Raw genomic sequence first — 16,168 nt, 5'->3', positions numbered from 1 at the left:
GGATTGGAACTAGGTTTCCATGGAGGTGAAGGAGGAGGAAAGGAAGGTGATAGAGGCCGGAGGCCAAGATGGCTATATGGGGACAGGTGACTTAGTTTCTTCAGGAGACAGCGTTCTCAATTCTCTTGGGCTGGTGACATTTAGGCAGGTGATACAGAGGAGACCGAAGAGACCTCTGTCCTGGAGGTACTGGAGAGTTCTGAAACATCATCCACCTTCTTCCCAAAAAGCTGCATAATGCAGTTACGAAACTAGAAGAAGAGAAATCATTAGCCAGTGGAGAGGAAGTGACCATTGTGGCATACAGCACTTAATGTCCAAACTTAGAGAAGCAGCGTGAGTTAGTGGATAGAGCACGGACTTGGGAATCAGAAAGATCTTAGTTCTAATCCTAGCTCCGCCACGTGTCTTCTGTGTGACTTTGGGCAAGTCACTTGACTTCTCTGGGCCTTGGTTACCTCATTTATAAAGTGTAGATTAAGCCTGTGAGTCCCGTGTGGGACATGGACTGTGTCTAACCTAATTAGTTTGAATACCCCAGTGCTTAGCACAGTGCTTGGCATGTAGTAAGTGCTTAACAAGTGCCATAAAAACCCAATTTCGTTAACTATGGGTTACTCTAGGAATTTAGGACCCCTTATCTCTCAATCCCCATCTTCTTGTTGATCTTTCTTTTGCTAACTAGTCTCCTACAAGATTAGAAGAGAACTTAGTTTCATCCCTCTAAATTCAACCTCCTGCCCCTTTTAAATGATGTTCCTTTTTGTGAATGACTCCTGTTATTCAATCATAATAATGATGGCATTTTTATAAGCTGTGCTAAGCGCTGGGTCGTATTCAAGAAAATCAGATTAGACCCAGTCCCTGATCCACACGTGGCTCGCAATCTAAGAGGGAGGAAGAACAGGTGTCTTCTCTCCATTTTATAGCTAATAATCATGGTACTTGTTAAGCATGTTCTAAGCACTGGAGTAGATACAAGTTAATCAGGTTGGACACGGTCCCTGTCCCAAATGGGGCTTACAGTCTTAATCCCCATTTTATAGATGAGGCCCTGAGAAGTGAAGTGAATTGCCCAAGGTCACACAACAGCCAAGTGGCAGCACTGGGATTAAAACCCAGGCCTCCTGACTCCCAGCCAAATTTTTTTTCCCTTGGGTCAGACTAGCCAGAAATGATGGCAGTCAGGGGTCCAGGCCTAAAATGGTTATCTCCAGCTATTAAAATATATCTGGTTGGAAGAGAGTGTTAGTTAAGGGCCTTCCAAAGCATTTCATACAAGTTTGCTTTCTGTTTTTCCTTCTCTCCCAGTTACTTGTAAAAGAATGAAAGAGGAAGTAGATTTAGAGAAGCAGCTTGGCTCAGTGGAAAGAGCCCGGGCTTTGGAGTCAGAGGTCATGGGTTCAAATCCCAGCTCTGCCAATTAGCTGTGTGACTTTGGGCGAGTCACTTCACTTCTCTGGGCCTCGGTTCCCTCATCTGGAAAATGGGGATGAAGACTGTGAGCCACCCCGTGGGACAACCTGATCACCTTGTAACCTCCCCAGCGCTTAGAACAGTGCTTTGCACATAGTAAGCACTTAATAAATGCCATCATCATCATCATTTGCCTAAGCCAAATAGTTTTAAATGGGACTGTACCGACACCTGTAGTTCTCTTCTCTTTCCTAAACCCTGTGAAGATCTGGGAAGCGGTAGTGGTTCATTTCTCTAGCTAAGGCCCTTAATGTCACTGAGTAACCCCGATACATTAAAAAAAAATCTTTGGTTTCTTCCCTGCTCTTGTGTTTTGATTGTTTTTCTAATGGTATTTGTCAAGTGCTTCCTCTGTGCCAGGCATGGTTCTAAGCACTGGGGTAGATACCAAATAATCAAGTTGGATGCAGTCCGTGTCCCATGTGGGGCTCATAGTCTTACTCCCTATTTTATAGATCAGGTAACTGAAGCACAGAGAAGTGAAATGACTTGCCCAAGGTCACACAGCACCCACCCTACCTCCTTCTTCTCCCCACACCACCTGTATATATGTTTGTACAGATTTATTACTCTATTTTACTTGTACATATTTACTATTCTATTTATTTTATTTTGTTAATGATGTGCATCTAGCTTTACATCTATTTATTCTGATGACTTGACACCCGTTCACATGTTTTGTTTTGTTGTCTGTCTCCCCCTTCTAGACTGTGAGCCCGTTGTTGGGTAGGGACCGTCTCTATATGTTGCCAACTTGTACTTCCCAAGCGCTTAGTACAGTGCTCTGCACACAGCGCTCAATAAATATGATTGAATGAATGAATGATAGTGGCAGAGCTGGCACACCCCCCCACCCATGTGCTTAGGACACCCCCTTGTTTAGGTCACCCCCACCAGGTGCTTCTGACATGCTAACCTCCTCACTGTGCCTTGTTCTCTCCTGTCCCACTGTTGACCCCCAGCCCACGTCCTCCCCCTGTCCTGGTGAGCCCACCTTCCAGACTGTGAACCTGCTCTTCTAGACTGTGAGCCTGCTGTTGGGTAGGGACCGTCTCTCTATGTTGCCAACTTGTACTTCCCAAGACCTTAGTACAGTGCTCTGCACACAGTAAGTGCTCAATAAATATGATTGAATGAATGAATGGAATGCCCTCCCTCCGCACTTCTGCCAAACTAGCTCTCTTCCTCCCTTCAAAGCCCTACTGAGAGCTCACCTCCTCCAGGAGGCCGTCCCACACTGAGCCCCCTTCCTCCCCCTCCCCCCGCCTTAACTCCTTCCCCTCCCCACAGCACCTGTATATATGTAAATATGTTTGTATGTATTTATTACTCTATTTTACTTGTACATATTTATTCTATTTATTTTATTTTGTTAATATGTTTTGTTTTGTTGTCCGTCTCCCCCTTCTAGGCTGTGAGCCCGCTGTTGGGTAGGGACTGTCTCTGTATGTTGCCAACTTGCACTTCCCAAGTGCTTAGTACAGTGTTCTGCACACAGTAAGCGCTCAATAAATACAATTGAATGAATGAATGAATGAAGAGTAGCTCTTCAGGCCTCCCGCGGGGACTCCACTCACCTGCCTGTTCATGAAGACATAGATAATCGGGTTGTAGATAGTGGCGCTCTTGGCAAAGTAAGCAGGCAGGGCCGCCGCCAAGGGATGGAAGGCATAGCCAGGGTGGGCCGCTGCAAAGCAGGCAAAGATGGTGTAGGGTCCCCAGCAGAAACAGTATGCCAAGATCATGACCACCACCATGCGGGACACTTCCTTCTCGGCCTTCTGGGTGGACTCGGACTCCTTCTGCTGCTTGGCTACCTGGAGGAGGAAGGCAGAGGGCGAATCTTGGAGATCTTGTTCTCCAAGGCCTCCCTTGGAGTGGTCTCTGCCTCCCAAACCCTGGGCAATGGGCCACTCTATTCAACACTACCGAGGCCTAGTCTGGAGCGCTACCACAGGGTCCTCATAACCCGAGGCGTAGATCATTTGGGGCAGGAGGAGTAGAGCCGATTAGGCAAGGTGAAGGGAATGGGGTTCATTTAGCCTGAAACAGAGAAGATGCAATGGGAGGGGAGTTAATAACAGTCAAATGTTTGGAGAGCGACCAAAAAGTAGAGAAAAGCGGAGAGAACAAGGGAAAAGGTTCTCAGGGGAAGTTTCCTCCGGGGAGGCTCACCGCTCGGATGGCCATCCACACTTGGAGGTAGCAGAGGACAATAATGCTCAAGGGAAGGATGCAGCATGTACACATGAGGACAATCATGTAGGACTGCACCCCAGGGTCCGAGCTGCCGGTGAACACATCGGGACCACAAGACGTCTTCAGGCCATGAGGCCAGTACCTGGAAGGAGAGGAAAGGTAAATAGGAACGGAGACTGGAACTAAGCAGATATCTCTCTTAGGTCTTCGTCTCCTTCGTGGACAATAATTCACCGTTGCTTTCTCGGTATTCACGTCATCCCCGGAAGCTAGCCGTCGCCCATTTCGGAGAAGGAGATTCCAGGACTTAAATCCCTCCTCTTGCAGCGCCATCTCATTCCCGCTCAGGGAGGCTGGACAAAACTATTCCTGGTCGACGCTGGGCTCAGGCTTGCTTGGGCTATTCATACTGCGGGTGTTTGGGATGGAAAGGGATACCCACTGGGTTGGAAGGCAGGGATCATGTCTCCTAACTCTATTGCTTTCTCTCAAGTGCTGAATGCACTGAGTATACGGTCAGTAAATCCTACCGATTGCTTGAAAAGTGGGAAAAGGAGGCTTATCCCTCCAAAAGGATAATAATGATGGCATTTATTAAGCGCTTACTATGTGCAGAGCACCCTGAGATGGCATATTTCTCACTTGGATGGTTGACATAACTCATTGGTGACCAAGTGGCCTGTCAGCCCAGTCCCAAGCCAACTGATCTGGAGTCGTGACCATATGTAAACGCCTGACGAATGCAAAGCACTGAACTCAGTCCTAAGGCGCAATGTGGAACAGGGGCTTACAGATGGAGAAGGACAAGCACAAGGGAAAGATAAGTGGCCTAATGGATGGATCACAGGCCTGGGAATCAAGGACCTGGCTTCTACTCCCGACTCTTCTGCTTGTCTGCTGGATGGCCTTGGGCAACTCACTTCACTTCTCTGTGCCTCAGTTCCTTCATCTTGTAAAAGGGGGATCGGGATTGTGAGGAGCCCCATGTGGGACACGGACTGTGTCCAACTTGATTGGCTTGTATCTATCCCATTGCTTAGTACAGTGCCTGGTACATAGTACGTGCTTAACAGATTTTTTTTTTTTTAAAGAATCCGGGTCAGCTTGGCTGGGAGTCAGGAGAGCTAGGTTCGAGACCCAGCTCTACCACTGGTCTGTAGCGTGACCTTGGGTGAGTCAGTTAACCTCTTTAGGCCTCAGTTTCCTCACCTGCAAACTGTGGATAAGATAGACTGTGAGTGTGTCTGTCGTTCTTGCTTTTGTTTCTTCGTTTCCGATTTTTGCAAAAAAGTAGAAAAAAGCCCCGCCCCCCAACCTTAACTAAGTCATGGTGAGTGTCACCTAACAGTTTACAGAAAAGGTTAAGGTACTATGGTGTCTACTGGGGAATGTCTCAATCAACTAATCCGTCAATCAGTGGTATTTATTGAGCGCTTACTATGGGCAGAACACTGTACTAAGTGCTTTTTTCAGAGATGCTCTAGTTCATGACTGTAATCTGGCTCTGTTGTCTCGCAGCATGGGCGTGAGAGAGTGCAAGGGACCAAGAGATTTTCTCAGTAACATTCACAGTTACAGTCTCATTATCCACTGCCTTACCTTAAAACCCAAGTACAGCTGTACTTTGTATGGCAGAAACAAAGCTCCTCCTAGCTTCATCTCCAGCTCCTCTTACTTCTTCTTACTAGGGAAATAATGTGGCCTAGTAGATAGAGCCCAGGCCTAGGAGTCCAAGGACCTGAGTTCTAAAACCAGTCTGCCACTTGTCTGCTGTGAGACCTTAGGCAAGTCACTTCTCTGGCCTCATTTCCCTCATCTGCAAAATGGGAATACAATACCTGTGCTCCCTCTTTCTTAGAATGTGAATCTATGCCAGGTATGATTATCTCGTATCTACCCCCAGTACTTAGCACATGGTAAGCTCTTGACAAATACCCTAATTATTATTATTATCATTATTAGTCTTCTCTCCAGAGAGGCCGACTCCTTTCCCTCAGCTCTCTCATGGAGGAAACAACTGCTGAAGCCACTTGGAGGTTGTAGACTTTGATTCATGGCCAGGACAAGGGGCTCCGGGTGATCTCTGGGAAGAAATCGAGACCTAGTGGAAAGAGCACAGGCCTCGGAGTCAGAGGATGTGGGTTCTAATCCTAGCTCCGCCACGTGTCTGCTGTGTGACCTTGGGCAAGTCACTTCACTTCTCTGTTCCTCAGTTTCCTCAACTATAAAATGTGGATTAAATGCTTCTCTCCTACTTAAACGGTGAGCCCCATGTGGGACAGGGACTGTGCCGGGTCTGATTGACTTGTATCTATCCCAGCCTTTAGAAACAGTGTTTGACTAATAGGAGACATTTAACAAATGCCATAAAAAAGTCTTCTCCTCTAGCCCTCGGACACTTACCTGCTCCAACCAAAGATGGGAGGGGCAGTCCAGACAGCAGACCAGACCCAGGAGAACACAATGCCGACCATGGCCAGTTTGGCATCAAATTTCACATTGCCAAAAGGCTTGCATACCACAATCCATCTCTCCCAGGATATGATGGACAGTGACCAGAGACCTGTGATACCTGGAAGATGGATGAGATAAAGGGTAGGGTCAACAGGGACAGAGGAAGGAGATGCTGACTAGAGTCACTATCTCCCCATAAGCCAGAACCCAAAGCCCTGAGGGCTGAAGAGATCTTGACCCTCTCCCTGCCTCCAGGGAGCTCTCAATTTAAGGGTCCTGACAGATGTCCTTAGGGAACTCATGGAAGAGATAGCTCATTGTGGGCAGGGAATATGTCTGTTATATTGGTATATTGTACTCTCCCAAACTCTTAGTTCAGTGCTCTACACACAGTAAGCGCTCAGTAAATATAACTGATTGAAGAGACTGCTCACCCCTCCACCATAGCTTGAGACAAGCTAAATTCTCAAAGGTGTTTCCATTTCCAAAGAGCATCTGAACAAGAGAGGAAACTCATTTTTATGTTTCTTTCAAGCACGTTTCCCTCTTCTCTGTCTCCTGAAATTCTGGTTTTCTCTCTCTCCTCCAACTCCCACTTTCCCTCGGGGCTCCACTTCTCTCTCTTTTAGTTTCCCTCTTGTTTTTCCCCCTGGTAGTCTCTGCTTTCTCTCCTTCAGGCCCTGTGGAGTCCCCTGCCCAGGCAGTCCCTCACACCTGTTGCCAACTTGTACTTCCCAAGCGCTTAGTACAGTGCTCTGCACACAGTAAGCACTCAATAAATACGATTGATTGACCTGTAAGCCCCCTTTTCAGTGAGAAGGAAAAGGAAGTGGGATAGTTTGTGTGACATTTCCATTGGAGAAACAGGGGAATGGGAAGGCTTATCTTATCTATCACCTTCCCCCGCCATTCCCCTACACTATTTCAGGCTTTTTTAAAAAATGGTATTTGTTAAGCTCTTACTAAGTGCCAGGCACTGTATTAAGCCCTGAGGTAGGTTCAAGTTAGGTTAGCCATTCCCTGTCCCGCATGGGACTCAAAGTTTTTATCCCCATTTTACAGATGAGGAAACTGAGGCATAGAGAAGTGAAGTGACTTGCCTAAGGCCACAAAGCAGACAAGTGGCAGAACTGGAATTAGAACCCAGGTCCTTTGGCTCCCAGGTCTGTGCTCTATCCACACCTGAAACCCCAGCCTAGTCTCAGTGCTTAGAACAGTGCTTTGCACATAGTAAGCACTTAATAAATGCCATTATTATTATTATTATTACTAAAATCAATTCCTCTGTGAAAGTTCTCAGTCTTCTCTCCCGACATGGGATTCTGTCATCATCGTCACCTCAGGGTCCTGGGTGGGTGTGAGCTGTTTGTTACAAGGGCAATGGTGACCCGTTGTTCTCCACCTCAGCCAAAGATGAAACCTGGAGGACAGGCTGAAAATACAGCAGGGAATATTGAGGATTAACTTCCTGACTGTAAGGATAGCATGAGGGAAACAATGCATTTCCGCCTCTTGGGATAAGCATATCACATACTGATAATAATGATGGCATTTATTAAGTGCTTACTATGTGCAAAGCACTGTTCTAATCACTGAGGAGTTACAAGGTGAACAGGTTGTCCCACGGGGGCTCACAGTCAATCCTCATTTTCCAGATGAGGTAACTGAGGCCCAGAGAAGTGAAGTGACTTGCCCAAAGTCACACAGCTGACAACTGGCGGCGATGGGATTTGAACCCATGACCTCTGACTCCAAAGCACATGCTCTTTCCACTAAGCCATGCTCCTTCACGTGAGACTAAAGCAGTGCTATCCTGGCTTAGAACATAGATTGGTTCCACCCCAATATTCCACCTGGTATCTGAAAGCTAATAACAACCTCATGATTGTTCTTATATCTCTAACTTTCCTCTCTAATAATTTCTAATATCACTGTCTAGGAATCCTTCTAAATCTTCGAGCCTCTCAACTCATTTAACTTTTTCCCCTAATATCTTTAACTCTTCCTCCAACTTAAACCCATTTTGGACCTCTCCCCCATGATTTCATCAAACCCCTTTGTAAAACTGTGGCTTTTTCTGCCTTCCCAACTTCCTGGGGTAAAGAGCACCGTGTATTTCCTACCCCTTATGGGTCATTAAGAGTTTCCTTTAATTTACCTTAAACCTATCACCCTCAAGCTTCCCTGGTTCCTCCTAATTCTGAAGTGGGATTTGGTGAAAAACCAATCCCTACCCTTGATTTTACCTTCAATTATGTCCTTTCTCAGTTTTCAGGTTTTTAAAATAGGACAAATGACTACTTGTACCAGATAAGCTGGAGCTGGCCTAGGTGGGTCCTTTGGTTATGTAAACTGAGCTGGGAATCCTTTCTTCCTTGGGGACTTCAAAGTCAGCTCCAGTCAGTCCCTTCCCAGAGAACCTTCCCCATCCATTCCTTGAGAGTCTTCCTCCAAGTGAAGAAGACAAATCAAGCTGGAAGGTAAAATGGGATGTTTCTCAGGGCAGAGGGGGCCATTGCTTGGGGATCCACCAGCAGGAAAGGACTTCTGGTTGCTGTGCTGCTGTGGTTTCAAATAGCTTCCCTCAGGACCCTCAGTCCCAGAGCCCATTTATGCTCCTCAATCCCTCCAGCAATGCAGGAATACAGAAAGTCAAAGTACAGGAATGGAGGCCCACATGGGCCTGCGTTGGTGAGTTGGGTCTCTTGAGTGGGAAAGGAAAGGTGGGAGTCGGGGTGAATGGGCCCTTCCTAACTTTTTCCACTGAAATCTTGCTTACCGCAGAGTGACACCGTGTAACCTTCCAATACACACATGGGGTGGCCCAGGATGAAGTAGCCGAAAATCTGGTTGATGACGCTGATGGTGCTGGCGATGAGGGTCTCCCCCAGGTCGGCAATGGCCAGGTTCACCAGGATCCAGTTCAAGGGGTGTCGCAGCTTCTTGAACTTCATGGTGGCCACCAGCACGAGCCCGTTGGTGAAGATGGATGCAATGACAACGAAGATCATCCAGAGGCTGGTGACGTTGTAGACCCAGCGAGGGGCAATGTGGTAGTTGGGGCCTTCAAAGGGGCCTACAAGGGAAAGGCAAGAAGGAGAGTGGAGAGCAGAAAGCGAAAAGGTCAGCAGGAGGGGAACCCCAGGCTCTACAGGAGGCTTCACCCTCTTCCCCTCCCATGCTGATAATAATAATAATGATGATGGCGTTTGTTAAGCACTTACTATATGCCAAGCACTCTTCTAAGCGCTGGGGTAGATACAAGGTGATCAGGGTGTCCCACGTGGGGCTCACACTCTTAATCCCCATTTTGCAGATGAGATAACTGAGGCCCAGAGAAGTTAAGTGACTTGCCCAAAGTCATACAGCTGACAAATGGCAGAGCCGGGATTAGAACCCATGACCTCTGACTTCCAAGCCCGTGCTCCTTCCACGGAGCCACGCTGCTTCTCAATGGGTCTCCCTGAGAAAGATGCTGTTTCTCTGAGCTCCTTTCACTGCCCACTACTTTCTGTCCTAATGTATATATATCGCTTCTTTACTTTCCTCACCTTGCCTTTCTTCTTCATTCTCTCTCTCTCTCTTCGTCTCTTTTTCTCTCTCGCTTGCTCTTTCTCTCTTTCAATCTCCCTCCCCCCGCCCCACTCCTTTCCAACTCCTTCTCCTTCTTTCTTCTGTCTTGATGTACCAGATACAAGATGGAGAAGTGGGTAAACTGACTTGACTGGAAGAGTTCCCTAAGGGAAGGGGGAGAAGGGGCTAGTTACAGATGGGGTGTGAGAGGTGTGCCCGTAAGGGCACAGTAAATACGAGTGATTGATGGAGCGCGGTGCCCTCCTTGTCGTTGCCCGACTCCTCCTCCGGGGTCCGGCCAATAATCATAATCATGATGGTATTTGTTAAGCGCTTACTATGTGCCAGGCGTTGAAGTGGATATGAGCGAATCAGATTGGACACAGCTCCTGTCCCACATGGGGCTCACAGTCTCGTTCCCCATTTACAAATGAGGTAACTGAGGCACAGAGGAGTAAAGTGACTTGCCCAAGGTCGCACAGCTGACAAGTGACAGAGCCGAGTCACGGCCGACAGGCTCCCCGGCCCGCACGGACTCACCCCTCGTGTTGTTGCTGTTGGTGTACACAAAGATGCTAGTCCTGGTGGTATCTTCCTCATCCTCAATCCACCGTCGGGCTGCATGCACCCCAGAGTTCCCCACTTGCGTCATGACCCTGCGGGGGTCCACCCGCAGACCCCCTTTGCCGCCTCCTTTTCCCCTTCTCTGGGCTCTCGTACGCCGCCTCCCGCTCCCTTATCGCTGGGGGGGCCTCCCTCGCCTGCGCGCCTACTCACTACTGGTATCTGTTGGGGTCCAAGACGCAGCGTGGTTTTATACCGGCCTTACTGGATTAGCCCCGGAATTCACCATGAGCTCAAAAACCCTTAAACTTTTTATCTCTTAATTGGGACAGGGGCTTAGGTCTCTCCTCCCCCTCTCCTTGGAGCTCCCAAGGAGAACCATAAGTCAATGGCAGCTGCTCAGAGTGACTTTACTGGACACTCCAGGTGATTGAGTCGTTGGCCCTCGGAAGTGATTAGGGAAAGAAGGCTGCAGAGAGAGAGAGAGAGAATGAACCCAGGGCTCTAGGAAAAGCCTGGGAAATCTACAACCTTGTTCTCATCTTCTCGGTTTCCTGCCATTTCCTTCTTTAGTTAATTAGAGCACAATCATCGGCCCAGTTTTTCCGATTGGGGCTGCTTTCCGAGCCCCAAATCTGCCACTCCCGTCGTCCTCAGTCTGGGAGGGGATGAGCAGTATTTGGTTCCTGTCAGCTCAGGGACTGAGGGGGTTTTAGGGGTCCATCCTGCTCATTTCCAGATCCCCAAGAGATTCTGGGACAGCCATCACTGTGGCAATCCAATCCCCATGTCAGGTCTTGTTAATAATATGTCCAGGCTCATGGGATCCAAGGACTGGTCCCCAAACCACAGATCTCCAGCTACACCATGAACACCCCTAGGGTCTCCCTGCAGCTCTCATACACTCTCCGCCATCTCTGTCCACCTTCTCCACAACTGCTTATCCCCCATGGGCCAGAGAGTCTTCCCCGCTTCCCTGGCCAGCTCTTTCCCCATACAGTGCCGGCTCTGCCTTGGGGTTGGAGAAGCAGCATGGCATAGTGGATAGTGCTTGGGCCTGGGAGCCCGAAGGTCATGGGTTCTAATCCTGGCTCCTCCACTTGTCCGCCGTTTGACCTTGAGCAAACCACTTCACTTCTCTCTTCCTCAGTTACCTTGTCAGTAAAATGGGGTTTGAGACTGTGAGCCCCACATGGGACAGGAACTGTGTCCAACTTGACTAGCTTGTATCCACCCCAGCACTTAGTACAGTGCCTGGCACATAGCGAGCGCTTAACAAATGCCACAATACCACAATTACGGGGTTTCTTCTGAGGGCACCCACAGGCATGAAAATATTACCCTTGTCCTCTGATCTGCACAAGACAGGCCATTTTGAAGAGGAGTCTTCTCTTGGAAAATTCATGCTGTGTCAGTAGCAGAATTAACACTATTTAAAGTATCTATTCAGCACCTACAGAAGGAAAGATACAATCCTGCCTTCAGTCAGTCAGTCAATCATATTTACTGAGCTCTTACTGTGTGCAGAGCACTGTACTGAGCACTTGGAAGAGTACAATATAACAATAAACAGACACATTCCCTGCCCACAGAGAGTTTACAGTCTATAGGACTGTAAGCTTCAAGACGCTTACAATTTAGCAGGGGAAGATGATAGTCACAAACTGATGGATAATTCGTAATTGAGAGTGGAGGAGAGCCACAAAAAGGCACAGGTGGATAAATAGTAAAATAAATAAACAGTGGATAAATCCATGAGAGATGGCTAATGGGATGGCATACCTGGAAAAGTATGGGGGTTCATTAGGGAAGGTCTCCCAGAGGCTCTGCACAGGCAGAAGTTCATTCATTCATTCATTCATTCATATTTATTGAGCGCTTACTGTGTGCAGAGCACTGTACTAAGTGCTTGGGAAGTACAAGTGGGCAACACATAGAGACGGTCCCTACCCAACAGCGGGCTCTCAGTCTAGAAGGGGGAGACAGACAACGAAACAAAACATATTAACAAAATAAAATAAATAGAATAAATATGTACAAGTAAAATAGAGTAATAAATATGTACAAACATATATACATCAATCAATCAATCAATCATATTTATTGAGCGCTTACTGTGTGCAGAGCACTGGACTAAGCTCTTGGGAAGTACAAGTTGGCAACATATTGAAATAGTCCCTACCCAACAGTGGGCTCACAGTCTAAAAGGGGGAGACAGAGAACAAAACCAAACATACTAACCAAATAAAATAAATAGAATAGATACGTACAAGTAAAATAAATAAATAAATAGAGTAATAAACATGTACAAACATATATATACAGGTGCCATGGGGAAGGGAAGAAGGTAAGATGAGGGGCATGGAGAGGGGGACGAGGGGGAGAAGAAGGAAGGGGCTCAGTCTGGGAAGGCCTCCTGGGAATAAATAAATAAATAAATAGAGTAATAAATATGTACGAACATATATACATATATACAGGTGCTGTGGGGAAGGGAAGAAGGTAAGGCGGAGGGGATGGGGAGGGGGAGGAGAGGGAGAGGAAGGAGGGGGCTCAGTCTGGGAAGGCCTCCTGGGAAGTTCCAGGTTGGGACCAGGCTGGGGCCTTTACATATTTACAGGAGTGCTGAGGGAGAGTAAAAATAAATATGTGAGGGCTACGAGTGGCTGATGTTTCATATTTTGTACTTTCCCAAGTGCTTAGTACAGTGATCTGCACAGAGTAAGCGCTCAATAAGTATTGAATGAATGTATGTGATCTGAAAAGTTAGAAGCTTGAGAAGCAGCGTGGCTTAGTAGAAAGAGCACGAGCTTGGGAGTCAGAGGTCATGGGTTCTAATCCCGGCTCTGCCGCTTATCAGCTGTGTGACTTTGGGCAAGTCACTTAACTTGTTTTAACTTAACATGCCTGTTTACTTGTTTTGATATCTGCCTTCCCCCTTCTAGAGTGTGAGCCCGTTGTTGGGCAGGGATTATCTCTATTTGTTGCTGAATTGTACTTTCCAAGCACTTAGTACAGTGCTCTGCACATAGTAAGCACTTAATAAATATGATTAAATAAATGAATTAATTTCTCTGTGTCTCAGTTACCTCATCAGTCACCCTGCCCACAGAGAACGTGTAGTCTACGGTGGGGAGACAGATATGAATAATAATAATAACGATGGTATTTGTTAAGCACTTACTATGTGCAAAGCACTGTTCTAAGCACTGGGGAGGTTACAAGGTGATCAGGTTGTCCCATGGGGGGCTCACAGTCTTCATCCCCATTTTACAGATGAGGCAACTGAGGCACAGAGAAGTTAAGTGACTTGCCCAAAGTCACATAAAGTCTTCTAGACTGTGAGCCCATTGTTGGGTAGGGACTGTCTCTATATGTTGCCAACTTGTACTTCCCAAGTGCTTAGTACAGTGCTCTGCACACAGTAAGTGCTCGATAAATACCATTCAATGAATGAATATGAATATAAATGAATAAATTATGGATATGGACGTAAGTAATACGATTAGAGAAGCAGCGTGGCTCAATGGAAAAGAGCCCGGGCTTTGGAGTCAGAGGTCATGGGTTCAAATTCCGGCTCCGCCACTTGTCAGCTGTGTGACTTTGGGCAAGTCACTTAACTTCTCTGTGCCTCATTCCCTCATCTGTAAAATGAGGATGAAGACTGTGAGCCCCACGTGGGACAACCTGATCACCTTGTATCCCCCCCAGCGCTTAGAACAGTGTTTTGTACATAGGAAGCGCTTAATAAATGCCATTATCATTATTAAGTAATATGGGGCTGAGGGAGGGGTGGAAAAAGGGAGCAAATCTAAGTGCAAGGGTGACGCAGAAGGGAATGGGAGAGGAGGAAATGAGGGCTTAGTCAGGGAAGGCTTCTTGGAGGAGATGTACCTCATACTTCCATTTCCCACCCACGAGCGGTCTCTAACCCCTTAAGCTGCTCAGGGGACCCAGGATTTCCTGAGGCAGATCAGAGTTATTGGTCCCTTCTAGACTGTGAACCCGCTATTGGGTAGGGACCGTCTCTATATGTTACCAACTTGTACTTCCCAAGCGCTTAGTACAGTGCTCGGCACACAGTAAGTGTTCAATAAATATGATTGCATGAATGAATGAATGAATGGTCATTTACCCCAGGTGCCTTCCTCCTAAAATAGACCTGTGGTTCAGCCTTCTTGCCCCTCAGGGCCACTACCCAAGTAGTGCAAGTCAGGCAAGTCAGCGTGGCTCAGTGGAAAGAGCCCGGGCTTTGGAGTCAGAGGTCATGGGTTCAAATCCCGGCTCTGCCAATTGCCAGTAGTGTGACTTTGGGCAAGTCATTTAACTTCTCCATGCCTCATTTACCTCATCTGTAAAATGGGGATGAAGACTGTGAGCCCCCTGTGGGACAATCTGATCACCTTGTAACTTCCCCAGCGCTTAGAACAGTGCTTTGCACATAATAAGCATTTAATAAATGCCATTATTATTATTACCCAGGCCCTTCTGTGGCTGCCATCACCCAACTTCCGACTTGTACTTCCCAAGCGCTTAATACAGTACTCTGCACACAGTAAGCGCTCAGTAAATATGATTGAATGAATGAAGGAGCTTACAATCTACTGACCTAACACACAGGCCAGGATAGACTGTACTTGTGGCATTTTTTCTATAAGTAATAATAATAATTGTATCTGATAAGCACTTAGAGCCAGATAATCAGGTTGGACACAGTCCCTATCCCGCATGGAGCTCCTAATCTTAATCCCCACTTTACAGATATGGTAACAAAAGCACAGAGAGGTTAAGTGACTTGACCAAGGTCACGCAGCAGACAAGTGGCAGAGCTGGGATTAGAACCCAGGACCTTCTTACTCCCAGGCTCGTGCTCTATCCACTAGGCCAAAGATGTAGAGAAGTAGCGTGGCTTAGTGGAAAGAGCCCAGGCTTGGGAATCAGAGGTTCGAATCCCGGCTCCTCCCACTTATCCACTGTGTGACTTTGGGCAAGTCACTTAACTTCTCTGTGCTTCGGTTACCTCATCTGTAAAATGGGGAATAAGACTGTGAGCCCCACGTAGGACAACCTGATAATCTTGTATCCCCCCAGTGCTTAGAACAGTGCTTTGCACATAGTAAGTGTTTTACAAATACCATTATTATTATTATCTTGTATCTATCCTAGAGCTTAAAACAGTGCTTGGCACATAGTAAGCCCTTAACAAATACCTTAATTAGTATTAATTATTATTATTACTTTTACTTTAAAAGGCTCCACATCCACAACACTGAGTCCAAGACAGACATCTCTAGCCTGTGATGACTCACAGGCTTAGAAGAGTGCCTGGCGCATAGTAAGCGCTTAACAAATACCATTATTATCATTATTATTATTATGAGACAGCTTAGGTCGCTCTCTTCACCCAGAGAAAAGGGTAGCAAGCATAAGTCCGCGTAGAATGGTGTTGGAGTCGTAGGAGTGGAGAAGATTGAGCCAGAGACAAGTTGAGGAGCTACCCAGCTGAGCTGTCCTCTCATCCAGTATAAATAGAAAAGGTATATTGGCAAATGGAATATTAATTGATGATTAGGGACAGTGGGGGACCATGACCTGTATTGGTGTAAGTCAGATCAGAAACACAGAATAGAAATTTGCTACAGAGAGGAACGCGTGTGTATTTGAGTGCATGTGTGAGAGACGGGGTATTTGAAACTTGCAGTTTTGGAAACAAATTCAATGCCATCAGGGTAGGGCAGCACTGCCAAGTTGTAGTCCTCTTCATTTTCCTCATCCTCTTCATCCTTGTTCTCATTCTCTTCGTCCTCCTCCTAGTACTCCTGCTGTGTGACCTTGGACAAGTCACATCTTCATTTTCCTCATCCTCTTCATCCTTGTTCTCCTCATTCTCTTCGTCCTCCTC

At 46.9% G+C, this 16,168-nt stretch overlaps 1 protein-coding gene across 1 annotated transcript; it reads right to left on the bottom strand.

Moving 5' to 3' along the window:
- Positions 1-140: 140 nt before the first annotated feature.
- OPN1MW3 (opsin 1, medium wave sensitive 3) lies at positions 141-10,354 on the bottom strand. The gene is made up of 6 exons (XM_038748600.1): positions 10,243-10,354; positions 8,909-9,205; positions 6,079-6,247; positions 3,652-3,817; positions 3,054-3,293; positions 141-251 (listed from the first exon to the last, which is right to left on the bottom strand). The coding sequence occupies exons 1-6, from the start codon at positions 10,352-10,354 to the stop codon at positions 141-143; spliced, it is 1,095 nt and encodes a 364-aa protein (XP_038604528.1).
- Between the last annotated feature and the right edge of the window lie 5,814 nt (positions 10,355-16,168).

This window comes from Tachyglossus aculeatus, chromosome 6 (genome assembly GCF_015852505.1).
Source record: "Tachyglossus aculeatus isolate mTacAcu1 chromosome 6, mTacAcu1.pri, whole genome shotgun sequence".
Taxonomy (NCBI): Eukaryota; Metazoa; Chordata; class Mammalia; order Monotremata; family Tachyglossidae; genus Tachyglossus; species Tachyglossus aculeatus.
The sequence above is the reverse complement of the archived record's forward strand: the minus strand, read 5'-3'. Positions and strand labels throughout refer to the sequence as shown.

Excerpts from the sequence above, each read along its gene's own strand:
- OPN1MW3 (XM_038748600.1), bottom strand. The coding sequence starts at position 10,354 with ATGACGCAAGTGGGGAACTCTGGGGTGCATGCAGCCCGACGGTGGATT. Across the intron at positions 9,206-10,242 it reads CAACAGCAACAACACGAGGG|GCCCCTTTGAAGGCCCCAAC; the intron begins GTGAGTCCGTGC and ends TTTCCCTTGTAG. Across the intron at positions 3,294-3,651 it reads TGTGGATGGCCATCCGAGCG|GTAGCCAAGCAGCAGAAGGA; the intron begins GTGAGCCTCCCC and ends TTCCTCCTCCAG.